The sequence below is a fragment of the Gobius niger genome (genome assembly GCF_951799975.1).
Source record: "Gobius niger genome assembly, chromosome: 6".
Classification (NCBI taxonomy): Eukaryota; Metazoa; Chordata; class Actinopteri; order Gobiiformes; family Gobiidae; genus Gobius; species Gobius niger.
In genome coordinates, this window is record NC_136857.1 from 2,073,736 (window position 1) to 2,101,287 (window position 27,552).

The window sequence follows — 27,552 nt, forward strand, 5'->3', positions numbered from 1 at the left end:
ATTATGCAAGACAAAGTTTACCAGCTGTTAATAACTTGTTTATAATGAGAAACAAAGACATGCGCGTTGATTCTGTCAGTGCAGCTCGACAAAGAAGTGCATCTCGACGTTTCACCGGCCCTAAATTGCACAAATGTTTAATCGAATCAAAAACTATTGTGACAAGCTGAGCCCCATTGTTTCATTATGTCAGAAAGTCTCCAGGTTGACTGAGTATGGATGTTTTCCCTGCAGTGCAGTGGTGTTGTGGGCCAGAACACACTTCATAAACAGTAGACCAAACGTTTGAGTAATGCCCAATGTCTCTGTGTTGGAGAAGGTTTTCAGAGTGAAGCGCTTTTTGCAGATGTGTACTCGAGCGGCAAAGCAATAGCAATAAAAATGATCACCAGGTTACAAGTGTGGAGGATTTCCTAATTTTACATCAAGCTCGAATGTGACAAACGATGGTTTAATTCAGGATCCTTTGTAATGTGGACCTGATCATCTTTTGTTGCCGCTGTTTTGCCGCTCAGAATAACAAATTGCCTGAATTGTCAGTCTCATTTTACAGCGATTGACCTGGAATAATTTCTTGTTATAATCCGAATGTTATGTTACAAAGCACAATTCATTTACAAAAAAAAAAAAAATCAACCATAACCTGATGACCTAGACAGGCAAAACCTTCAGCCTAATGTGAGGTGGGAAGTTGCCTCATATAAACGAACTACAGAATAGTTTGCAATTGTTTCCTTTCGCAAAACCCCGCCTCAAAACGATCCTTGTCCAATCACGCCTCACCACACGATCTCCGGATCTCTCGCCGTAGAAAGTAGCGGAGCGCTGCGTGGTTTTCCCCCTTTAAAAGCCAAAAACAAAGCTGAAAGCGGTGCCTGCTAACTTGGAAAGCCACAGTAAGACCATGTGAGCTGTCGTTGCTGGACATCGTAACAAAATAAACGGTTTCTGCCACGTTTAATTTCTAAGTAGCCGGCTGGTTTTCTGTAGTGTCAGGTGTGCTTATTAACATCTAAAATCTGACCACTGGAAAGGTCTCATTTTCAAGATGGCGTCCAAGAGGGTGGCGAGATCCACCTTTATTATTCATCCTAGACAAGTCACTTTGGTGTCTAGGAATCCAATGGGCTTGTTCAAGTTGTAGTCACATGATCACATAATTGTATAATAGAAATCGTAGACAAATACTCTATATATTAACATTAGTGACGAGTTTGTCAAATGCTAATTGATAAAATGCTAAGATAACAGAGAGGCTAAAACCATGTCAGGGTGGTCGCTCACCTCGCAGACTTTAGTGAATATCTCCGCGAGTAAATGTCGCAGAGACTTGCCTTTTATTGCGTTGGGAAGAAGAGGGGCGGGGCTTTAAAACGAGCCCATCCCTGCCCCGCTAAGCCTCTGGGGAGCGATGTAAGGTTGCGTTGAAAATGTGTGCCGTTGCCGTGACAAACTGGCTAATGTTAATATATAGAGTATTTGTCCACGATTTCTATTATACAATTATGTGATCATGTGACTACAACTTGAACAAGCCCATTGGATTCCTAGACTCCCAAAACATGGGGTTAGACACCACAATGTCTAGGATGAATGATAAAGGAGGATCTCGCCACCCTCTTGGACGCCATCTTGAAAATGAGACCTTTCCAGTGGTCAGATTGTGGCAGACTTTTAGTATTTTTCATAGTTTTTTCATATATGCAGCCGGCTAAAGTGCTACAGGAAGCATTTGGTAGCTCTTAGAGAGAATCAGGACTAATACGTTAACCCGCTGAATAAGAACCACAGCCGCGCGGGGGAGATAAAGCCACCGCGGCCAGTAGCACGGGTCTGTAGCCTTGGCTCCCGTAGGTTTAGCAAGCTAGCTAACTGTACAATAACCCTCATATTTTCTTCAATACTAGATTCACATAAGAAGAGAACTTACCCAGCAGTGTAGGAGCATGACTAGTCCACACACGACTGTGCCGTTGCATTTGAGATCGCTACAGGGATTTTTTTTAATCTGGTTTCACAAGAGACCGGAGCCTTGATAGATGTAGTGTCGCCTTCATTATCTTAAACATATTCCTCCGCTGCACATTGCAACCCATTTTTTTGCACCAAAAAGAGTCCCTAACCCTCCCCGTTATGATTTAATGACAGAGCTAGCTAGCAGTAGGCTTGTTGCACAATGTGGCTACGCTAGTTCCTCTGAGCTGAAGCTGTGGGCGCTAGTACTTCCTGTTCGTGTTCATTTCCATTAAGATGAGCTCAGACCAGTGAGTTCCTGGTAGAAATATTTCCATAGAGGAGACGTTTATGTTTGTAAGGATCAGGGAGTTTGTCTTGAAGCTAAAGGCTAATTTAAACTCTTAACTCCCGCCTGAACCGAGAGGATCTTTTTTTCCTCACGTCATCAGATTTTTTATTCCATCATTTTTGTCACTTTTTGGTCACTTTTTTATTTTATTTTTTTCATTTTTTTGTCAATTTTTTATCACATTTTTGTAATTTTTTTGGTCACATTTTGCCATTTTTTTGTCAAATTTTTATCACTTTTTTCGTCAATTTCTTGTGACATTTTTGTGACATTTTTTGTCCCTTTTTTGTCAATTTTTTATCACATTTTTGTAATTTTCTTGTCACATTTTTGTCACATTTTAGTAATTTTTCGTCCATTTTTCGTCAATTTTTTGTCAATTTCTTGTCAATTTCTTGTCAATTTCTTGTGACATTTTTGTGACATTTTTGCCACTTTTCCATCATTGTTTTCGTCGCGAAAATGTGCTCGGTTCAGGTGGGAGTTAAGGGGTTTACACAACATTACACAACTTGAAATAGTGCCTTTATATATATTTTTATAGCATGTTAGCCTTTAGCTTCAAGACAAACTATCAATCCTTCATGATCACAGGCGTCTCTGATCTGAACTTCATGATTCGAACACAATAAATGATCATCTACCGGGAACTCACCGCCCACAACATAATCTTTAGAAAATATGATTATTATTCCAGGAAAAGAAAACAGACAGGAAGTCCAGGCGCTCACACCTTCAGGTCAGAGGAGCTAGCATAGCCACACCGTGCAATAAGCCAGTTGCTAAGAGGGCGAGGCTTTTGCGAAAGGTCAATTGGAAACCAGACTTTGTGTGTGGCAACGCCCGCCTCCGCTTCCGTAGACGCTCTCGTGTGTGTTTGGTGAAGGACAACTTCCCCTGCAGTAGTCGGCGTACTCGCTTATAGTCCTTGTCCGCGTGTGTTGGTGGCAGTGATTTAAAAAAGAAAAAAACAAAACAAAACACTGCTTCATTTTGATGAGTCGTTGTTGGAATTTCAGAGCTGGGAAAGAATACACAGGAGCTCCACAAGACGCAGAAACTGTAGCGCTCTCGGTAAGAGGATAGGCCTTGCACATCTTACTGTTTCTGTTCAAATCATAGGTTTTCTCTCCAGATTTGGGGGCGATTTTGAGAGTGTGTTTCAAAAGCATAACCCGAGTACAAGGGCGTTACTTGTAGGACGATGAGGGAATACTGAAGACCCAGTTTAAGTGGTGTCACAGCTGTGTGTTCGAAGGATATTTCTCATGCCTGCGCTTTTTTTTTTCTCTTTCAATTGCCACAAAAAAATACTCTTTCCTCTTCCACAGCTGTAGATTCAACTTTATATTAATATTTTCTTTCATTCTTTGCATCTTTATTTCCAGGCAAAGGCTGGTCTAACTAACAAAGCCACTCTTAATCCAGTTTCCTATTTCAGTCATGGTTGGTTAAGGAAAGGTTCTCATTATGTTTTCTGTTCGTAGTAAGCTTGGTCGTCCAGTGGCTCCTGCCTAACCTGACGTGGTAAACCGAAGTGAAGGAGCTCTCTCGCGAAACGTGTCATATCCGCTCCCGATCTCCTGCGCTTGTGAATGCACTTCCCTCACGCGCCGTGGCCTTTGGACCTGATCGTGGTTCAAGCGGTCGCCCCGGACCGGACTCCAGCACGTGCCGCTTTTTCGCTCTGTGATTGTATTATACTGCCAGCTCACGCCTGGACGTCCTGTATATTCGAAATAAGTCAAACCACTTTCTTCGTTCTGAGTTTTGTTGCGTGTAAATTTTTGCAGTTAGCGTCTGGTCAGAGAAAAATGCTTTCATCACCAAATCAGAAAAGATCCTAAATCCCTGGGTGATGATTAATACATGCAGTGTGTTGAACTTGTACTAAAAGGTCTCGCCCGTGGAACCCGGGGGCGGGCTGTGTCGTGGCCAAACTCACCACCAACAAGGAGGTATAAATCTCTCTTAAATTCATTTCATTTGTTTTGTGTCGACTAGATTGCACTGTTTCCTTTGTGGTTTCTGTGAGAAGCTACTCGTGTAAATTTGAGTGGATAAGGTTTAAATCCACTGTAAAATACGAAGGACGTCTTGGTTTTTTGGTTTATACTGATCTGATTTTGAACTACTAGCACCTTGTTTTGTATTTATATTTAAATCTGAAAGAAATTGAATGTTTTATAAAATGAAATATACATTTTTGCTGTGTATAACTGATGATGGTTAGTAATACATGTGCTAGATGCTTGGGATTTAGTGTCTCTTTTTGAACATGAAATAAACGAAGAACAAGTCAAACTTTGTAAAGATTTTAATCATAGACGCACAATCATATATTGCACTGTTTTGGCTGCGTGAAGCACAAATGGTGCCATCTGGTGGAAGATGAGAGAACAGTGAATTTTCCCATATTCCTAATTAAACTATACACATTTAATTCTACCTTTTAATATAAGATCAAACATAATATGAGCACATACAGAGCCGTGGGAAGATGTTTTAGTTAAGGGGCGCTGAGGGACAAAATGTACCCCCAAAATACTTTTTCTGTGCATAAATCCTATTTATTAAGCTCTTAACTCCCGCCTGAACCGAGAGCGTTTTCTCCAGTTCAGCTTTACCCAAATCCTGTAGGCCAGTGTGACGCCTCATTTGAAAGACCTACAAAACTAAATTGATTTTTTTCCTCATGTCAGATTTTTTTTCATCACTTTTTTTGTTGGGCAGTCGTCTCATTTTTGTCAAATTTTCGTGACTTTTTTGTCACTTTTTCGTCAAATTATTTGCATTTTTTCGTCAAATTGTTATCACTTTTCCGCCTTTTTTTTCAATTTTTCGTCAAATTTTTCTAATTTTTTTGTCAAATTATCAATTTTTGTCAATTTTTTGTCAATTTTGTGTCAATTTTTCATCAAATTTTTTCTTATTTTTTTGTCAAATTCTTATAAATTTTTGTCTTTTTTTTTCCATTTTTTGTCAATTTTTTGTCAAATTATTCGCATTTTTTTGTCAAATTCTTAGCAATTTTTGTCAAATTTTTGTCCATTTTTTGTAAATTTTTTGTCACTTTTTCGTCAAATTATTCGCATTTTTTGGACAAATTCGTATCACTTTTTCATCCTTTTCCCCCGCAATTTTTCATCAATATTTTCTCACTTTTTTCACATTTTCATCCTTGTTTTCATCTCAGTTTTGTCGCTATTCTCTCACCTTTTTTCCCCAGAAGCTTTTGGACTGGGGGTAAAGCTGGAGAAAATGTGCTCGGTTCAGATGAGAGTTAAGGGGTTAATATTGCCTGCAGTTCACAAACTATCCACCAGGGAGTGCTGCAAGCGCCCTCAGCACCCTGGGTTCCCACAGCCTTGAGCACATTTTAGAATCATTAACAAGACAAGCTTCAAACATCGAATCGTCCGGTTACAGGAACACGTGTGGGCCGAGAACTTGAAGTTGCGATGAAATCTGTCCTACACTGTAACCGATTTCAAATGGTGCTAGAAAATATGAGAACTCAAGCACCAAGAGAAATTGGTCAACCTTGGAGAGAGGACATTTCTGGGCACAGTCCGTTTGAGACGCTTTTATACACAACCTGTAGAGTTTCAGACAAATAAGTGAGGTGTGGAGAAACGTCGGAGATGAAGTATGCAAGAAGGGGAGGAATTGAAATGTTTGATGGGAAAAATATCACCCTCCTCGAGCTCAACAGTCCCACCTACTTGGGGTCAATCGGCTTGTTGCACAATGTGGCTACGCTAGTTCCTCTGAGCTGAAGCTGTGGGCGCTAGTACTTCCTGTTCGTATTCATTTCCATTAAGATGAGCTCAGACCAGTGAGTTCCTGGTAGAAATATTTCCATAGAGGAGACGTTTATGTTTATAAGGATCAGGGAGTTTGTCTTGAAGCTAAAGGCTAATTTAACCTCTTAACTCCCGCCTGAACCGAGAGGATCTTTTTCCTCACGTCATCACATTTTTTTTTTCATCATTTTTTTGTTGGGTGTTCAACTCATTTTTGTAGCTTTTTTTTCATTTTTTTTTTTTCATTTTTTCGTCAGTTTTTTATCACATTTTTGTCACATTTTTGTAATTTTTTCATCCATTTTTCGTCTCTTTTTTGTCCATTTTTTTTTATCATATTTTTGTCACATTTTATCACATTTTTGTAATTTTTTCGTCAATTTTTTATCACATTTTTGTCATTTTTTTGTCAAATTTTTGTCACATTTTTATCAAATTTTTGACATTTTTTTGTCACATTTTTGCCATTTTTTGGTCAAATTTTTATCACATTTTTGTCACATTTTTGTTATTTTTTCATCAATTTTTCGTCCCTTTTTTGTCCATATTTTGTCACATTTTTATCACATTTTTGGTCATTTTTCGTCAATTTATCACATTTTTGTCATTTTTTTGTCACATTTTTGCCATTTTTTGGTCAAATTTTTATCAAATTTTTATCACATTTTTGTCATTTTTTTGTCACATTTTTGCCATTTTTTGGTCAAATTTTTATCAAATTTTTATCACATTTTTCGTCAATTTTTCGTCAATTTCTTGTGACATTTTTGTGACATTTTTGCCACTTTTCCATCATTGTTTTCGTCGAGAAAACGTGCTCGGCTCAGGTGGGAGTTAAGCGGTTAATGCACTACACAACTTGAAATAGTGCCTTTATATATATATATTTTTTCATAGCACGTTAGCCTTTAGCTTCAAGACAAACTATCAATCCTTCATGATCACAGGCGTCTCCGATCTGAACTCGTTACATCATGATTTCAACACACAATAAATGACAGACAGGAAGTCCGGGCGCTCACACCTTCAGGTCAGAGGAACTAGCATAGCCACACCGTGCAACAAGCCAATTGCTGGGGTTCAGTCGTAAAAAAAAAAAAATCCCATCGATTTTTCAAAGTGCTTACTCTATGGACATAAAACACACAAGGTTAAATGGAAGATTTCTCTAAAATGTTACTAACTGAAAAGTCCTGAAAAATCTTTTGTATTTTCACTGAGTGCTTTAAAATATTTGAATTTTCCGAAAAATCAATGCTGAAAATGAATGGGATTTTTTTATGTCCGGACCCCGGCACGTGACCGGAAGTGGGCGGGACTGTTGACCTCTAATGGCGTGACGGTAACAAGTGACCGGAAGCATCAATGAGGAAGGACTTTTGCGATATCTTCATCTCTTGTCTTGTCTTTACGTCGCTCTCCCATTGCATTCCGTTTTGAAGCTGTGAAACAAAGCTCTGGCACCAAGAACACTGATTTCAAATGGTGCTAGATGGATGACATGACTCTAAGCCACCATCTGAAACCAGCTTCCAGGGGAGGCACGTCTGCTCAGAGGAGGTCGGCTGCGGAGAAATCAATCTACAATACGCAAAAGGGCTCGTGTTAAAACAAAATGGCAAAACAAGCGATGTAAACAAACTGTGTAACATCTGCAGTTCTACACAATTCAGTCAATATGTGTATAATGTAGCCAATACAGCAATCATTTACAGTGTTATTAACCCCTTAACTCCCAGTTTGGCTTTACCCCAGTCCAAAAGCTTCTGGAAAAAAGCTGTGAAAATAGTGACAAAACTGAGACGAAAACAATGATGGAAATGTGACAAAAAAGTGAGAAAACATTGACAAAAAAGTGACGAAAAATGTATGGAAAAGTGGCAAAAATGTCACAAGAAATGGACAAAAAATTGATGAAAAAAAGACAAAAAAATGATAAAAAAATGATAAAAAATGACAAAAAAATGACAAAATAATGACAAATATACAACAATATAACAAAAAATGACAAAAAAAATGACAAAAATGTGATAAAAAATTGGCAAAAAATGACAAAAATGTGATAAAAATTTGACAAAAATGTGACAAAAATGTGACAAAAAACTGATAAAAAATGTGATAAAAATTTGACAAAAAAATGACAAAAATGTGACAAAAAATGACAAAAATGTGACAAAAAACTGATAAAAAATGTAACAAAAAATGACAAAAATGTGATAAAAATTTGACAAAAAAATGACAAAAAATTGACAAAAAAATGACAAAAATGTGATAAAAAATTGGCAAAAAATGACAAATGTGATAAAAAATTTGACAAAAAAATGACAAAAATGTGACAAAAAACTGATAAAAAATGTAACAAAAAATGACAAAAATGTGATAAAAATTTGACAAAAAAATGACAAAAAATTGACAAAAAAATGACAAAAATGTGACAAAAAAGTTACAAAAATGAGTTGAACACCCAACACAAAAATGATGGAAACAAAATCTGATGACTAGAGGAAAAAGATCATCTCGGTTCAGGCGGGAGTTAAGAGGTTAAAGTCACGCTGCATAACCTTTCACACAATAGACTAAATACACCAGCCGTTATTTCATTATGACTGTTTTTATCAGTGAAAAAGACTTCAAAAACCTTCACTTCGAGCACGTAACCAAACCTATAAGCTTGCAAGGGGCGGGACATCACCAGCTTGTTTTCTGCCTTCCAACCCAGTCACACCATGATCCCGCCCCCACAGTGTTCTAACCCCAACCACATCCCTTCTCCTAACCCTAAACCTAACCCTGCCCCTAGTGAGTGAACTTGTCTACCCTTAACATGTGTAAAACTACATAAACCCAACAATGGTTTTACTTCCAAATCTAAATGAGGTGACAAGGACAAACCTTATTACAACATCACCTTTTGTTCTGGAATTTGCATTTTAAGGCTTTTAAACAAAACAAAAGGCCTTTATTGAACAGTAAAAGTAAGTGCTCAATAACGATGACCACTCAAGTAAAGCACTAATCCTCAAAATCTAGTTCAGTATTTAAGTGACTTCACTTATTAACCCCTTAACTACCACCTGAACCGAGAGCATTTTCTCCAGTTTGGCTTTACCCCAGTCCAAAAGCTTCTGGAAAAAAGGTGTGAAAATGACGACAAAACTGAGATGATAACAATAATGGAAATGTGACAAAAAAGTGACGAAAAATGTATGGAAAGTGGCAAAAATGTCACAAGAAATTGACAAAAAATGGACAAAAATGTGATAAAAATTGATAAAAAATGGGCAAAAAATGACAAAAAATGACAAAATAATGACAAATATACAACAAATAATGACAAAAATGTGATAAAAATATAACAAAAAATGACAAAAAAATGACAAAAATGTGATTAAAAATTGGCAAAAAAATGACAAAAATGTAACAAAAAAATTACAAAAATGTGATAAAAATTTGACAAAAAAATGACAAAAAACTGATAAAAATGTGACAAAAAATGACAAAAATGTGACAAAAAACTGATAAAAAATGTAACTGTAAAAGTAAAAGTAAGTGCTCTATAACAATGACTACTCAAGTAAAGCACTAATCCTCAAAATCTACTTCAGTATTTAAGTGACTTCCCTTTGTCGCTGCCCACCACCGTTCTTCAGATGACCTATTGCAAAAATAGCGTTGGCGTCTTGTTAAGTATTATTTGGTATTGCGTGTCATGTCACAATTTTGAAGATCCCAAAGAAGTGACAAAACAGTGGATTTTGTTTAAAAGGACACTGGAGAAGCAGCCCCTTCCCCTGGCGAATGCTTGAACACGGGATCGGCTAGGGCTGTGCAATTATTCGAAATTCGATTACGATTTCGATTACAACAGTAAACGATTACAAAATTAGCATAATCGCAAAAAAACGATTATAATTTTTATTTTTATTTTTTTCAATATTTTTTTTTTTCAATATTTTTTTTTTCTAATTTGGGGATTTTTGTCACTTTTTTGATGGATTTTTGTCACTTTTTTGATGGATTTTTGTCATTTTTTTGATGGATTTTTGTCATTTTTTTGATGGATTTTTGTCACTTTTTAGCTGGATTTTTGTCACTTTTTTGCTGGATTTTTGTCATTTTTTTGCTGGATTTTTGTCTTTTTTTTGATGGATTTTTGTCACTTTTTTGCTGGATTTTTGTCTTTTTTTGATGGATTTTTGTCATTTTTTTGCTGGATTTTTGTCACTTTTTTCCTGGATTTTTGTCACTTTTTTGCTGGATTTTTGTCATTTTTTTGATGGATTTTTGTCATTTTTTTGCTGGATTTTTGTCACTTTTTTGCTGGATTTTTGTCATTTTTTTGTCATTTTTTTGTCTTTTTTTAATGGATTTTTGTCACTTTTTTGATGGATTTTTTTAAAGGCAACAAATAATCGTTTGAATAATCGTGATTTCAATTATGACAAAAATAATCGTGATTATTATTTTTTCAATAATCGAGCAGCCCTAGGATCGGCCATTGCATCATTTTAATTCTAAACAGAACCCCCGATGTCGTGAATGACTAAACCAATAATAACTGACTTCATAACTCATGACACTCGTTTGGCTTCTGTTGCCGTGCTGCGACATTCGCTTCATAACTTTTCTAATGCGTCACTGCAGTTTATTCTAGCAGATGTGTCGGATTCCTTAAGAAGAAAACAAAATACAAGGAACGAAACTTGAAACTACAGAGACGGCATCTACTACACACCCACGCCTTCCGATATCCGATCCCCGCTGCGTGGATGTGTCATTCTCTATACAAAGGCTTATTAAACGGTGCATCGTACCTGACCTCGGCCCCACGAGCCCCCCCGAGGTCTGCTCCTGCGCGGCCCAGTGGAACAGCGAACCGAAGACGAGAGAATGCGTGTCCCCTGGCTACGGAAAACAAGCAGTGAAGTTCCTGTTGGCAAACGCTGGCATTGAAGCCGGTGACGCAGGCTGCAATAAAAGAAGAAATGGGAAAAGTCAAGGGTGCGGCAGGGACAGGTAGTGGCCAGTGTGCGCTGACGTGTTGCTTCAACAAAGTAGCCAATTGTCTTTGTTTTCAACAGAGGCGAAACGCAACAAGATACTTTTTTTTCTCTTGTTAGTCATTTTCTGCAAACATTCTAACACATTCTTTAACAGACAAAGAGAGACTAATAGAAGTCGTGAAAGCAGCAGCGTTCACCACAACAGAAGTGAACCCTGCAAAAAGTATTTAACTAGATCAGTATAAACATCTCAATTTGAGCACAATAATCCAAATTTTAGTTGTTTTGACGAGTTAAGAAGTTGTTGGGCATTTGTCCCAGATTATTTCACTTGTTCTGAGATGTTTCTGACTCGTTTCGATACATTTCGTCCTTATTTCAGGTCATTTTCTTTGCCAATGGGGAAAGAAAATTGGTCTTATCTCATTGGCAGTTTTACTTTCTTATTTCAAGCGAGATTTACCCTAGAACTGGTCTGAAATGTCCTCGAACAAGCAAAGTAAACTTGGTCCGATCAGGAAAAGTGTCTAAATGAGTGAAAACCGCTCAAAACAAGAAACATTTCCTCCATTCAAGTCATTTAAGCCAATGCTTGATATTTACTTTTTGTAGTGAATTTGCTTGAGGAAAAAAAAGGCTAAAGTCTCTGCAGCAAAGCAGATTTTTAAAAGAAAACTGGTTCTAAAGAGACATTGTTGTTGTGACTCACATTGTTCTCTTGTTCCAACACACTCACAGTAGTTAAGGCTTCATTGACACAGTTTTGAGTGATCCTGTCCAGCAGGGTTGGCAAGTTTGCTTGGTCTACAAATGCCAGTGTTGTGCATCATATAGGGCAGGAGTCTCCAACAGGCGGCCCGCGGGCCAAATCCGGCCCCTGACTTGTCGGGCAAAAACAAGAGTAAGTCTGTAGCCCATTCCTGTGTGGAGTTTTAAAAGACATAATCAGAATGCTCACTCCAGCCACTAGGGGGCGCTTCATTAAAGAAAGGAAAGAATTCCACATGTGTCCAGCAGAGGGATCTCATAATAAGAGATCAGGATATATTAGGGCTGCTCGATTATAGAAAAAATTATAATCACGATTATTTTAGTAATAATTGAAATCACGATTATTCAAACGATTATTTGTGGCCTTAAAAAAAAATCTTTATTTTATTTATTCATTTTTATTATTATTTTAAAAAACAACTATGGACTACATTTTCTTTGGACAATAAGAGCTTTTTTTTTTTAATATGCTCACGTTTCTAAACTAATCATACAGGGACACCTGCCCCCTGCTGGCCAGCCCTCACACCTGTCCCACAGAGCGGCGCGGCCTGATGACATCTTCACACAGCGCTAATGTTTTTATGTCAAACCAAAGCCTGAGCCTTTAGTGAAATACGAAGGGAACAGAAACAATCATCTCAGTGGCATGAAGTAATACGAGTTTGTTTGAGCTCCGTTGATCTGCTCCTGAAGAAGAGTTTTAGACTTTTCTACTAAACTAAACCAGTGTCTGAGCAAAGGATGTGGAGGCTTCTGAACAGCTGTTCTCCTTCAGCACAAGGTGAGCTCTGAACAGAGGCGTTATCTAAGAGTTAGGTATAAAAAATACTAGTATGATATTATTTACAGTTCTGTCGCTGCGCTGGTGTTTCAGCTGATCAGACGCGTCACACAAACCGCGCAGGACGAGCGGGAGGGCATCCTTAATAATCGTTTGTTCTCGATTATGCTATTTTTGTGATCGTCTAGTGTAATAATCGAAATCGTAATCGAATTTCGATTAATTGCACAGCCCTATGATATATACAAAACATTATAGCCACGTGGTTAGTGGACAGTCTGCACCAGGGCGGCTGTGGCTACAATAGCAGCTTAGCACCACTAAGTGAATGAATAATGAGTGCAGTAGCAGAGACTTGTGACACAGGCTTGTTTAGTGCAATAAAAGTGTGAGCCGAGGTTACAGTCCTGTCAGGCTCATTATTCATTTACTGAAAAACGTTTCCTCAATAGTATTTTCCCAATCAGAACATGTTCTACTGGAGCTTTTGTTTATGTACCCCGGCAATACACTCGCAAAATACTTCGGCCCCCAGCGAAATTAACTTGGAGACCCCGATATAGGGTGTTCTGCAAAAAGAGTTTGACAGTCCCTTAAGATAAACAGAACGTTTTTGGTTTAAAGTAGAGGAAAGAGTGGCCTGCAGTCTTATAGTGTTCTGCAAAAATGTTTACACTCTTCAAAAACCCTTAGGTCTGTTCTCCCAACTACGGCTGACCAGTGAAAGGCACAGTTTCAATACTCGTCAGGCTTCACGGTGCCTTTTTACACCTCCACAGCCGAGGACCAATGCTCTGAAGAGAACTGTTCTGTACAGAGCGATGGTTCTTTGGAACAAGCTCCCTTATTCTTTAACAGCCTTAGTGTTTAAAAGCTGTTTTAAAAGAATGGTAAAAAAACATGTCTTAAATTATGGGACATAATGTAGTGAACAACAATATCCCAGATTAGGTATATTGTAATATTGTATTAGCATGTTCAGGTGGTGTTCAGGAACGGGATTTTTAAGGATTTTTAACGATGTATTTGTACATGTGATGATGTTTTGTAAATTTTAAATGTAGCATTTTCATGGACCCCAGGAAGAGTAGTCTTTACTATTATATGGTAAAGACTAATGGGGATCCATTAATAAACAATAAACAATAAACAGTGTTTTTCACATTTCTAGACTAAGTTCTGCTGGACTGATTTTGGTAATAATATTCCTCAAAGGTCAGAGGTCAGATGTTGCCTCCCCCTGCTGTACAGTCATTTCTTCTTCTGTCGCTGTGCTCCCACTTGTACAGTATTTCCTAGATTTTTTATTTTCATAGCGCCAAGAATATGCTAACTTAACGTATAATTTCCACTACTGCCTACAGAGGGCGCACCGGGCCAATTTGAAAACATGACCAGCCCGGACTTTCCATCCAGACGGTCGTTTCTATACATGGAGATTATTTTAAATGTCCAAATGTAAAATATCAATGCTCAGGTTAGGGTTGTGCAATTAATCGAAATTCGATTACGATTTCGATTACAACAGTAAACGATTACAAAATTAGCATAATCGCAAAAAAACGATTATAATTTTATTTTTATATTATTTTTTTTCAATTTTATTTTATTTTTTTCAAATTTTTTTTCAAATTTTTTTTTTTGTCGCTTTTTTGCTGGATTTTAGTCTTTTTTGCTGGATTTTTGTCTTTTTCTGCTGGATTTTTGTCTTTTTTTATGGATTTTTGTCACTTTTTTGCTGGATTTTTGTCTTTTTTCTGCTGGATTTTTGTCTTTTTTTATGGATTTTTGTCACTTTTTTGCTGGATTTTTGTCATATTTTTGCTGGATTTTTGTCTTTTTTTTTGCTGGATTTTTGTCACTTTTTTGCTGGATTTTTGTCTTTTTTTTTAATGGATTTTTGTCTCTTTTTTGCTGGATTTTTGTCATATTTTTGCTGGATTATTGTCTTTTTTTTTAATGGATTTTTGTCATTTTTTTGCTGGATTTTTGTCACTTTTTTGCTGGATTTTTTTAAAGGCAACAAATAATCGTTTGAATAATCGTGATTTCAATTAGGACAAAAATAATCGTGATTATTATTTTTTCAATAATCGAGCAGCCCTAGCTCAGGTACATACAATAGTGTTTTTTAAAGCTTGATATATCCACTCTAAAGTCCTCTCCTTCAGTGCACATTCCCCAAGAGACCTTTTTTTTTTTATAATGGCATAATAATAATAATAATAATGATGGCAAAAAGGTGTGAAATTACTCAATCACTGGCTCGTTGCTCGACTGAGTCACTAAAGAGTATTTGGCAACAACATTTAAATACCAAATCAAGGAAGAATAACTGTCAAGACAATGAATTCTCTCCAGTGTCACTGCCTTTCCTTTCCTCTCCCACTCGCTCAATCTGCCCGTAAACCTGCTCGTGTTTACCATGGCCGCTCCCACCAGGGAAAGTGATTAAAGCCGAGAACATGCCGAGGCCGGGCTCCCAAACTCCACATACGTAGGATTTATTTTGGATTTCGGCAGCCACAGGAAATGTCTCAGGGCTTTAGAAGTGCTTATCGAGCTTTGAGATGGACCACGCCACGGTGTTTTGAAATCCCGTTGGTTTACTGAGCATGTGTTTGGCGTTTTATGACCAGAAGTGGGAGGGAATTTCTTAGGAATAGATGTACGGTGTTCACGCGTGTAACTTTGAGAATACGCGGAACCTCTGGGAGTAGTTTTGTGTCACAATACTGCACTACAAAATATCAAACATTGGCTTAAATGACTTGAATTGAGGAAATGTATCTCGTTTTGAGCGGTTTTCACTCATTTAGACACTTTTCCTGATCGGACCAAGTTTACTTTGCTTGTTTGAGGAGAACTTTTTGTAATTTTTTTGTCATTTTTTTGTCATTTTTCTGTCATTTTTTCGTCATTTTTTTGTCATTTTTTTGTCATTTTTTCGTCATTTTTTGAATCAAATTTTTGTCAATTTTTTTGGTCAAATTTTCATCAAATTTTTGTCATTTTTTGTCATTTTTTTTGTCATTATTTGGTCGTTTTTGGTCACATTTTTGTAATTTTTTTGGTCCATTTTTAGTAATTTTTTTGTATTTTTTTTGTAAATTTTTTGTCATTTTTTAATCCATTTTTTGTCATTTTTTGGTCATTTTTTGGTCAAATTTCAATGACTTGAATTGAGGAAATGTTTCTTGTTTTGAGCGGTTTTCACTCATTTAGACACTTTTCCTGATCGGACCAAGTTTACTTTGCTTGTTTGAGGAGAACTTTTTGTAATTTTTTGGTCAATTTTTTGTCATTTTTTCGTCATTTTTTTAATCAAATTTTTGTCATATTTTTTGGGTCAAATTTTCATCAAATTTTTGTCATTTTTTTGGTCCATTTTTAGTAATTTTTTGGTAATTTTTTTGTCATTTTTTAATCAATTTTTTGTCATTTTTTGTCATTTTTTTGTCATTATTTGGTCATTTTTGGTCACATTTTTGTAATTTTTTTGGTCATTTTTTTGTCATTTTTTTGTATTTTTTTGGTCAATTTTTCGTCATTTTTTAATCAATTTTTTGTCATTTTTTGGTAATTTTTTTGTCAAATTTCAATGACTTGAATTGAGGAAATGTATCTTGTTTTGAGCGGTTTTCACTCATTTAGACACTTTTCCTGATCGGACCAAGTTTGCTTTGCTTGTTTGAGGACATTTCAGACCAGTTCTAGGGTAAATCTCGCTTGAAATAAGAAAGTAAAATTGCCAATGAGATAAGAACAATTTTCTTTCCCCATTGGCAAAGAAAATGACCTGAAATAAGGACGAAATGTATCGAAACGAGTCAGAAACATCTCAGAACAAGTGAAATAATCTCGGACAAATGCCCAAGAACTTCTTAACTCGTCAAAACAACTAAAATTTGGATTATTATGCTCAAATTGAGATGTTTATACTGATCTAGTTAATTACCTTTTGCAGTGTGCTGTTATGAATTTGGCTGATATTAAACTTTCCAATGACGCCACAATATTCTTTGAGCCTGTTGGGTCTATGAAGGTATAAAAAACTGCTTTTAATCTCTTAATTCTGTGATTAAATTGGCTTCAGCAGCCAGGGGCGGACTGGGACTGAAAAACAGCCCTGGACTCTGACCAGCCTGGCCCAAATTAGCGTAATTGTGACACTTCCACAAATACATATTTTAACCTCTGACCCCCCGCCTTAACATTAACGAGGGCATTTTCCCCAGTTCGGCTTTTTATTATTATTTTTTTGATTAGTATCATCAGCAAAAAGAACGGGAAAGGTGGTCGTAGAAACAGAAGCAAAATCATTCATATAAATAATAAATAATAACGGTCCCAAAATGGAACCTTGTGGTGCACCAGACTCCACGGAATTCCTTTTAGATTCATGTTTTTTTTATACTGGGCTTTACCCAAATCTAAAAGCTTCTCGACTGGAGATCAACAATGTAACGCCGCATTTGAAAGCTAAGACCTACAAAAGTGACGGAAACTTTTCGCCACGTCGCCACATTTTTGTTTTTTTAATCATTTTTTCTATCATTTTTTGTTGTGTTTTTCTCATGTTTTTGTTGACTTTTCATCCCCTTTTTCTCGCTATTTTGATGCTTTTCTTTTTAGCTTTTAGATTTGGGTAAAGCTCGGTTGAGGCGGGACCGGTGGCCCCAGAGCCAGTGGCCCCCCTGTGCTCTTCCAGAATGGACACATGGCCAGTCCGCCCCTGTCAGCAGCATACTACACAGCAAAAGGTAATTAACTAGATCAGTATAAACATCTCAATTTGAGCATAATAATCCAAATTTTAGTTGTTTTGACGAGTTAAGAAGTTGTTGGGCATTTGTCCCAGATTATTTCACTTGTTCTGAGATGTTTCTGACTCGTTTCGATACATTTCGTCCTTATTTCAGGTCATTTTCTTTGCCAATGGGGAAAGAAAATTGGTCTTATCTCATTGGCAGTTTTACTTTCTTATTTCAAGCGAGATTTACCCTAGAACTGGTCTGAAATGTCCTCAAACAAGCAAAGCAAACTTGGTCCGATCAGGAAAAGTGTCTAAATGAGTGAAAACCGCTCAAAACGAGAAACATTTCCTCAATTCAAGTCATTGAAATTTGACAAAAAAATGACCAAAAAATGACAAAAATTGGATTAAAAAAATGACGAAAAATGACCAAAAAAATTACAAAAAAAATACAAAAAAATTACAAAAAATTGACCAAAAAAATTACAAAAATAAGGGGCAGATATTATAAGACTTGTTCTTCTCCTCTGCTCCGTTTCATTCATACTGTGTGGCTTGGCGGTTTTATTGTGATTGTGAACATCACTTTTGAATGAAATAAATAAATATACTATACAAAATGTGACCAAATAATGACCAAAAAATGACTAAAAAAATACAAAAAAATGACAAAAATGTGATGAAAATTTGACAAAAAAAATGACAAAAATTTGATTAAAAAAATGACGAAAAAATGACAAAAAAATTACAAAAAGTTCTCCTCAAACAAGCAAAGTAAACTCGGTCCGATCAGGAAAAGTGTCTAAATGAGTGAAAACCGCTCAAAACAAGAAACATTTCCTCAATTCAGGTCATTTAAGCCAATGCTTGATATTTACTTTTTGTAGTGTAGACCCTCTTGTCACTATGATTACTTTCAATATTACAAAGGAAAGAGACAAAAAGATTGGTAATATTTCACCAGGTTTGGGTTTATCGGCTTCCTGTTGTCAAAGGTGTGGAGCTGAAAATGCAGACGATGTAACGACACTGCAGGTTTTTCACTCATTAATTGTCCGTGAGAGTAAATACTGCGCTGATAGAAAAGACAAGGGGACAGAGGGATATTGTACTTCCAATTACACAATAGAGATACATTTTTTCACTCAAACCTGGCTGTAAATACTGTTTAAAGTGACGCTAGCCCGCAGTTAGCTCTGCCCGTTAGCCTGTTAGCTTCTTCTTCGCGCTTCCATTAGTGTGTATTGGGCCTTGTGGTTTTCTGTCCACACCAGGGGGAGATGAGAGACCCCCCAATCATCCCATTAACTCTTGTGTTAGAGGGAGTACGAAAAGGATTTAAGGTAAACAAGTTACTTTCTACCGCTTTAAGTTAAAGATTTATTTTTTCATTTATCCTTTTTTCCCTCTGCTTGCCTTGCTTTGTTTAGGGTTTCTGCAGAGCTTTAAAAAGATATAAAGGTCATAAAATGAATCATGCCCAAATTAAGGCCTCAAAACCATTAAAGCCACGGCCTGTAAAATTTGACCCAATAAATAAAATTGAAATACAAGCATTTGATTTATGACAGATATTTTCATTTCTTAAAAGTAAAAAAAACAAATTCAGCTGCAGTTCTGATTGTAATTTCATGACCTTTTGCTGAAACGTTGCCCGTTGTGTCCACTTAATTTTGAATATCAAAATTTCTCCTAATTTCTCTGTTTGACTGAATATTTACCAATTGAAAACGCCTCATTTTTTTGCATTTGTGGCATTAAAAAGATGGTATTTAGGAATTAAAAAGCATTTACATTTGAACTGCTGCCACCTGTAGAAACCCTGTTGTATTACATCAACACTCATACATGAATGAGATGTTGTTCAGCACTAATACACTGCAGAAAGTGGATTCTAAGCAAGTAAAAAAGTGTTACTTTAAGAAATAAGTTCTTATTTTTCCCTAAAAAGTAATAATGTTTTGCCGAGCAAAGTTTTCTTGAGAAAAAAAATCTTGTTTTTAGGAAATAAAATCTAGCCATTTCTTGTTCAGATATATTTGCTAAAAACATGATAATTTTTCTTGTAACAAGAAAGAAAAAACTTTTTGAATCTTCTTCAGTTTTAGACAAAGAATATTTTTTTCTTATTTTAAGAAAAAATTACGGTGGCTCAGCGGTTAGAGCCTCAGCTTCACAGCTCGAAGGTCCCAGGTTCGATTCCCACCAGGACGGGGCCTTTCTGTGTGGACCATGTTCTCCCCATGTCTAACACTAAAAACATGTACAATAGGTGAATCCTCCAGCAGGTGATTCTGACCATCAGCCTGGCTCCACATCATGGAGGCGGGTCTCCGGGCAATACTTTCCTTAAATATTAGTATTTATTAAGAACATTTTCCTTAAAAATGTGTGTAATTTAGAACATTTTGCTTAAATCAAGCAACATTTAAGTAAAATATCCACAATTTCTCACTAAATAAGAATGTTTTCCTTCCTTTCTTCTTCCTTCCTATCCTTCCTCCATTTTCTGAGGACATTTTGCTTAATTCTAGCTTTTTATTTGCTTAAATTTAGTGTTTCTTTCTTGTTTTATGATAAGAAAAATAGTCTAGAAATAAGAATTCTTAGCAAGAAAAAAATGCTGACTGAATTTTTTCCTTAAAACAAGACAAAATGTCCTATTTTAAGATAGTTTTCCTTGTTTTTAGGAGGGTACTTTTTGCAGTGTAGAAGTATTTGCAGTATTCTTCAGTGTCCTCTTTAAGTGAACTGATACTTCACCCACATTCGTTACCGTGGCTGGAACTCTTGCGTAAATTTCAACCAAATCCGCACATCTGCTTTCCTGCTCTCACTTTCTTATTTACTTATTTTCTTTTTAAACCAGGCAATTCTACCCACCTGTGGTTACTGCGCGGCCGTCTCTCTGTCTGTGGATGCGTAGTGTCTGACTGTCTCGGCACGCCCCCTCCTCGGTCGGTGGCTTTTTTCGGGTTGTTTGTTGCCCCGGACCTGTTGTGTAACGCTTATAAAAGATTTAAAGGGACAGCGGGCGGTTCACAGCGGTCAATGACAGAATCGAGGGGAAAGTGGGGCAGAAAACGTCTCATCCTCATCCTCACATCAGCGCTTTTTTTCCTCGTACGGTTATTGTCAATTTGAGGACAGAACCGAAACTGAACCAGGAAACGCACCAGCAAAAACAAGTCCAAACCAGTACAGGACAAACGGACTCAATCCGATTTGGGATAAGGCTGTAAGCAAGGACTAAAGTGATCAAAAACCATGTATCCAACAATCTAAACGTGTCTAAAAAAAGGACTGACCCAGATCTCGAGCCGGGTGAAACCGGGACTGGAGCAAACTCACACTCCAAGTCGAAACCAGGACGATAATTCAGGGAAAGAAAAAAGGACTTAAGTGGGACAAATTGGAGACTGGACAAGGTCTAAACCACGGCTTAATCTGGTAACTCAATCTGAAGTGTAAACCGGACCAAAACAGGAACTGAAGAAGCAAAACCAAGTCGAAAACAGGGCTAAGTCAACACAAAATAGTAGAGTAATAGAGGAGATCGATAAAGAGGATGTAATAGCGTCTGAAAACAGTCTCTTTGTTGCTAAACTTTGAGAACACAACCATCCTATTTTCACACCGACTCGATTATAAACCAGCCTTTCCTTATACATCTGAATGGCCCAGGTCCGATCTTTATAATGTACTTTGGGAAATGGGAGGCATTTCATCAGCACTTTCAGCCGAAGGGAAAAGAGGCTTCTGGTGCAATGCAGACCACAGCGCATTCCTGCATCAAAGAAAAACAAGGTGACATTTCTTGGTTCGTACTTGGACGCAAAAACGACCTGTACGCGATGACTTCTGAGGCGGGACCGTGGGCTCGTCTCGGGGACGCCGTGCTGTGAACGCTGCACACGCTGTGAGTCGGAAAGGGCACTTCGATGGACGACAAAATGTTCCTACTCCTGCTACGATTAAGCACTGCGTGTACTATTATTGACGGTACTGCCATGACGACTGATATCGAAGCCATGGATATAGTGTTGAGCAGTCAGCCAATCAAAGCAGGACTGTGCACTGCAAAAAGTAAATATCAAGCATTGGCTTAAATGACTTGAATTGAGGAAATGTATCTTGTTTTTGAGCGGTTTTCACTCATTTAGACACTTTTCCTGATCTGACCAGGTTTGCTTTGCTTGTTTGAGGAGAACTTTTTGTAATTTTTTTAGTCAATTTTTTGTCATTTTTTTAATCAAATTTGTGTCATTTTTTTTGTCAAATTTTCATCAAATTTTTGTCATTTTTTGGTCATTATTTGGTCACATTTTTGTATTTTTTTTGGTCAATTTTTTGTAATTTTTTGGTATTTTTTTTCTAAATTTTTTGACATTTTTCGTCATTTTTTAATCAAATTTGTGTCATTTTTTTGTCATTTTTTGTCAAATTTCAATGCCTTGAACTGAGGAAATGTTTCTCGTTTTGAGCGGTTTTCACTCATTTAGACACTTTTCCTGATCGGACCAAGTTTACTTTGCTTGTTTGAGGAGAACTTTTTGTAATTTTTTTGTCAATTTTTTGTCATTTTTTCGTCATTTTTTTAAATCAAATTTTTGTCATTTTTTTTTTTTGGTCAAATTTTCATCAAATTTCTGTCATTTTTTTTAATTTTTTTTGGTCATTTTTTAGTCATTATTTGGTCATTTTTGGTCACATGTTTGTAATTTTTTTGGTCAATTTTTTGTCATTTTTTTGGTAATTTTTTTGTAATTTTTCGTCATTTTTTAATCAAATTTTTGTCATTTTTTGGTCATTTTTTTGGTCAAATTTCAATGACTTGAATTGAGGAAATGTTTCTTGTTTTGAGCGGTTTTCACTCATTTAGACACTTTTCCTGATCGGACCGAGTTTACTTTGCTTGTTTGAGGACATTTCAGACCAGTTCTAGGGTCAATCTCGCTTGAAATAAGAAAGTAAAATTGCCAATGAGATAAGAACAATTTTCTTTCCCCATTGACAAAGAAAATGACCTGAAATAAGGACGAAACGTATCGAAACGAGTCAGAAACATCTCAGAACAAGTGAAATAATCGAGGACAAACGCCCAACAACTTCTTAACCAGTCAAAACAACTAAAATTTGGATTATTATGCTCAAATTGAGATGTTTATACTAATCTAGTTAATTACTTTTTGCAGTGTGCTTTGTAATAGACTCCACACTACAAAAAGTGAATATCAAGCATTGGCTTAAAGGAGTTGAATTGAGGAAATATATCTTACTTTGAGGGGTTTTCACTCATTTAGACCTTTTTCCTGATCTGACCAAGATTATGTTGCTTGTTTGAGGACATTCCAGACTGGTTCTATGGTAAATCTCGCTTGAAATCAGAAAGTAACACTGCCAATGGGACAAGGCCATTTTTCTTACCCCATTGGCAGAGAAATGTATTGAAACGAGTCAGAAACATCTCAGAACAAGTGAAATAATCTAGGACAAATGCCCAACGACATCTTAACTAGTGAAAACATCTAAACTAATCTAGTAAATGACTTTTTGCAGTGCAGAGTATTAGAGTATTGATGTTAACAATCCCCAGAAGTCTGGTCTAAAACAGGACAAGAAAGCAGATATCCCTAACTTTAAAGCAAGAGGAAGTCAAACAACAATGCCTTGTAAAAAAGAACCCTCAGTACCATCAGAAAACGTCCACATCCCTGGGCTGAACCAGGACCTGAGCCAAAGTCTTAACCAACCCAGAGCTCGGCAGGGTCACAGTTAAAACATCTCCAGCTGCGTGCCACAGTGAGCCAATCACACGCCGCCGCCTTCCAGGGGCGGACTGGCCATGTGTCCATTCTGGAAGAGCACAGGGGGGCCACAAGTCCCGCCTCAACCGAGCTTTACCCAAATCTAAAAGCTAAAAAGGAAAGCATCAAGAGAAAAAGAGGATGAAAACATGAGAAAAACACGGACCAAAAAACACAACAAAAAATGATGGAAAAAATAATTAAAAATGTGACAAAAATGTGGCAAAAATGTGACAAAAATGTGACAAAAATGTAGCAAAAATGTGACAAAAATGTGACAAAAATGTGACAAAAATGTGACAAAAATTCTACAAAAATGTGACAAAATGTGACAAAAATTCAATAAAAATGTGACAAAAATTCAATAAAAATGTGACAAAAATGTGACAAAAATGTGACAAAAATGTAGCAAAAATGTGACAAAAATGTGACAAAAATGTAGCAAAAATGTGACAAAAATGTAGCAAAAATGTAGCAAAAAATGTGACAAAAATTCAACAAAATGTGACAAAAATTCAACAAAAATGTGACAAAAATGTGACAAAAATGTGACAAAAATGTGACAAAAATTCAACAAAAAGTGACAAAAATTCAACAAAAAGTGACAAAAATTCAACAAAAATTCAACAAAAATGTGACAAAAATGTGACAAAAATGTGACAAAAATTCAACAAAATGTGACAAAAATTCAACAAAAATGCAACAAAAATGCAACAAAAATGCAACAAAAATGCAACAAAAATGTAGCAAAAATGTGACAAAAATGTGACAAAAATTCTACAAAATGTGACAAAAATGTGACAAAAATGTGACAAAAATTCAACAAAAAGTGACAAAAATTCAACAAAAATGTAGCAAAAATGGAACAAAAATGTGACAAAAATGCAACAAAAATGTGACAAAAATGTAACAAAAATGTGACAAAAATGCAACAAAAATGCGACAAAAATGTGACAAAAATGTGACAAAAATGTGACAAAAATGTGACAAAAATTCTACAAAATGTGACAAAAATGTGACAAAAATTCAACAAAAATGTGACAAAAATTCAATAAAAATGTCACAAAAATGAAAAAAAAAGAAAAATGAAAAAAAAAAACATACAAAAGGTGACACAACACAGCAACAGCGTGAGGAAAAAGTTCAGTTTTGTGGGTCTTAGCTTTCAAATGAGGTGTTACACAGCCAAAAGTGGACAGAATGCATTTGGTTCAGGCGTGGGTGGTAAGAGCTTAAAACATGTATTTGTGGAAGTGTCACAATTACGCTCATTTGGGCCAGGCTGTGTCAGAGTCCAGGGCTGTTTTTCCAGTCCCAGTCCCGCCCCTGCTGCCTTCCGTGCCATATCTCCGCCCCTCGCCCAATCGCAGCCCCGCGCCGGCCCCCGCGGCCCGTGACACAGCAGCTCTGGGAAGTGCGGCGCATGGGAACTGGACTCGCGCCAAAGCAGCGTCACCGAGAGAGCGAGGTAAACACTTCCCTCACCGCCACACACGGCGTTTCTGTCCGCTCAAGGACTCAACCCCCCCAGCTGTAAACCCCCGGCCAGCTGAGGAGAGAGATTCAGCAGGAAACGAGCTGGTTCTCCCTCACTCCTGCGGCCATGACTGACAGCTGAGGAGTCAAAGGGTTAAGGCTTTAAGGAAGGCAGAAATGAGACGCACCCATTCTCCTCCTGCCCTTTTCTCTCTCTTTTTTTTTTTTCTCCACCCATAATTCCCGTCTTTCTGATCCGGTGCCACGACTTTTATCCGTTTCCTCCGCTGCTAGACTCAGACAAATAAAGAGCAAGAGAGAACATGTGAAAAGATACAAGCTGTACTCCGGTGCAAGGAAAGTTCAGCCCCTTTCTCAAAAGCGCTGCGTCATCATCCCGGTTGCTCCTGACAACGCAATTGTCTCGGGGACTTTTTCCGGCCAAATCTCGGTGGCCGTAGACTCAGCAAAGGCAAAGCAAAGAGTTTTTTTCCTGAACTCCTATGCGTCGCAAGAAGGCGTTTCCGAACGATTCCCGTGATAATATGGTAATCTCTCGCTCCGAGCACTTTTGACTAATAATGACTTCCTTGTCGGTCAGGGGGCATTTCACCCAGTTCCCATGTTATAGCAGGACGATAGAGCGTGCTTTATGTTTGCGTAGGCTTTCACTCGTCTCAGCCTCTATTGCGTTACATTAAAAGTACTTTCAGGCATCGCAGCATTAGTGTTTGATGTTCTATGAATTGAAGTGATTGAGCCGTGCGATGCAAAACAGGTCAAAGTAATGACTCACATCCTGCTAACACAGCAGTGACGGAGTTTGGCAGTGCATGAGCATGAAGTATTTGTAATGGAAGTGATCCGAGAGAAGAATCAACCTGATAAGTGTCTGAACACCACATAAATCTACACATATTTTTGGTAACAACGGCTAAAATAGAACACACGGTAAAAGCTTCAACCTGATGAAAACACAATTTGACTGTATTATATTCTACTGATTGTATAATATTGTTAAAACAATATCTGTGACAAAAATGTAGCAAAAATGTGACAAAAATGTGACAAAAATGTAGCAAAAATGTGACAAAAATTCAACAAAAAGTGACAAAAATGTGACAAAAAAAAGATGAAAAATTTAGAAAAAATGGACGAAAAAGTGCTGAGAATTTGACAAAAAATGCGAATAATTTGACGAAAAAGTGACAAAAAATTTACAAAAAATGACAAAAATAGACAAAAAATTGACAAAAAAGTGATACGAATTTGACAAAAAATTGTGAATAATTTGACGAAAAAGTGAGAAAAATTTGACAAAAAATTTACAAAAAAGTGAGAAACATTTGGATGAAAAATTGAGAAAAAAAAGGACGAAAAAGTGATACGAAGTTGAAAAAAAAATGCGAATAATTTGACGAAAAAGTGACAAAAAATTTACAAAAAACTGAGAAAAAATTGTGAATAATTTGACGAAAAAGTGAGAAAAATTTGACAAAAAAATTACAAAAAAGTGAGAAACATTTGGATGAAAAATTGAGAAAAAAAAGGACGAAAAAGTGATACGAAGTTGAAAAAAAAATGCGAATAATTTGACGAAAAAGTGACCAAAAAAATTCACAAAAATTTGACAAAAATGAGACGACTGCCCGGCAAAAAACAATTGTAATAATTTGACGAAAAAGTGAGAAAAAGTGTCAGAACACCACATAAATCTACACATATTTTTGGTAACAACGGCTAAAATAGAACACACGGTAAAAGCTTCATCCTGATAAAAACACAATTTGACTGTATTATATTCTACTGATTGTATAATATTGTCAAAACAACATCCATGACAGTTACGGAGCAGCAAACAGTAGCTATAACTGGAGGCTGGATGTCGGCCCTTTGCTCATGCACACTGTTAGCCAACTATGCCCATGCAGGAATAACCTGAACATGCAGGCCGAGTCTACGCCTTTATTTTTAGTTGCTATATTTTGGAGCTAGCGAACGATGCCCTATAGTCGGGTTCTAAACCGGCACACTGCAGCAGGCCAACTCTCCGGCCGGGCACTCCTGACAAAGACCCTTCCTCAAAATCTAGACATGGGTCTGCACTTCAATCGCCCACTTCTCCGTCGCCCGGCGCAGCTGCTTTAAGGGGTGAGTCAAATGCAAAACTCGCAGTTTCCCTATAGGGACAGTAAAGTCTGTCTTACCTTAACCTACAGCCCAGTAACCTGACTTGCAAATGTCCATTTTCTCCACTAAAGCACGACAAATGGCCGTCGGGGCGTCCAAACCCGGCCCCCGAATAACTCCACAGTGTTACCTCCCTGACAGTGTCCATCAAGCAAGGTATAAAACGACAACGCCAAATGATTCGATCTCTGGCTCACAAGCTGAATGACAGACCACAGCCCATAGGAAGTGCACACTTACGCACACACACACACACACACACATGTATAGCAGAGACAGGCAGATCAAAACTACCAAGGAAGGAAGGAAGGAAGGAAGGAAGGAGGTGGTGGAGCAGATTCGAGAGGTCCAGGAACCGGTGTGTCCGAGAACTCGACGAATCTTCTGCGTTTCCCCCGCGCCGACATGACAAAAGTGACGTAGCGACTAATCCGAACAGAACCTCTTTCCTCCTCTCAGTTCTGACCACTGCCTTTCTGACCGTCCCCTCCTGCTCTCCCTCCGCCGCCGTTCCAGTCTTCTCACCAAACGCCTAGAAACAACAACTGCTAATAGACTCCGAAGTAGCTCACAGCAAAGCACACCCGTCGTGCACGCGCTCACACACACACACACACACCCACGTGCACGCGCCTGCTACATCACGCTACTCCT

General features: G+C 37.3%; 1 protein-coding gene across 6 annotated transcripts in view; it reads left to right on the forward strand.

Annotated features, from left to right (window-relative positions):
* LOC306964707 (complement component receptor 1-like protein) overlaps nt 1–4,065 on the forward strand; it is a 62,630-nt gene extending 58,565 nt beyond the window's left edge. For 2 of the 6 annotated variants that reach the window (XM_079558816.1, XM_079558818.1), the window contains one exon: nt 3,793–3,874. In XM_079558816.1, coding sequence (XP_079414942.1) covers nt 3,793–3,836 — 44 coding nt within the window. In that variant the 3' untranslated portion in view covers nt 3,837–3,874. Of the gene's footprint in view, nt 1–3,324; nt 3,380–3,792 lie in introns of all 6 variants that reach the window. The other 4 variants (XM_079558814.1, XM_079558813.1, XM_079558817.1 and 1 more) reach the window with 4 other exon arrangements.
* The last annotated feature ends 23,487 nt before the right edge of the window (nt 4,066–27,552 follow it).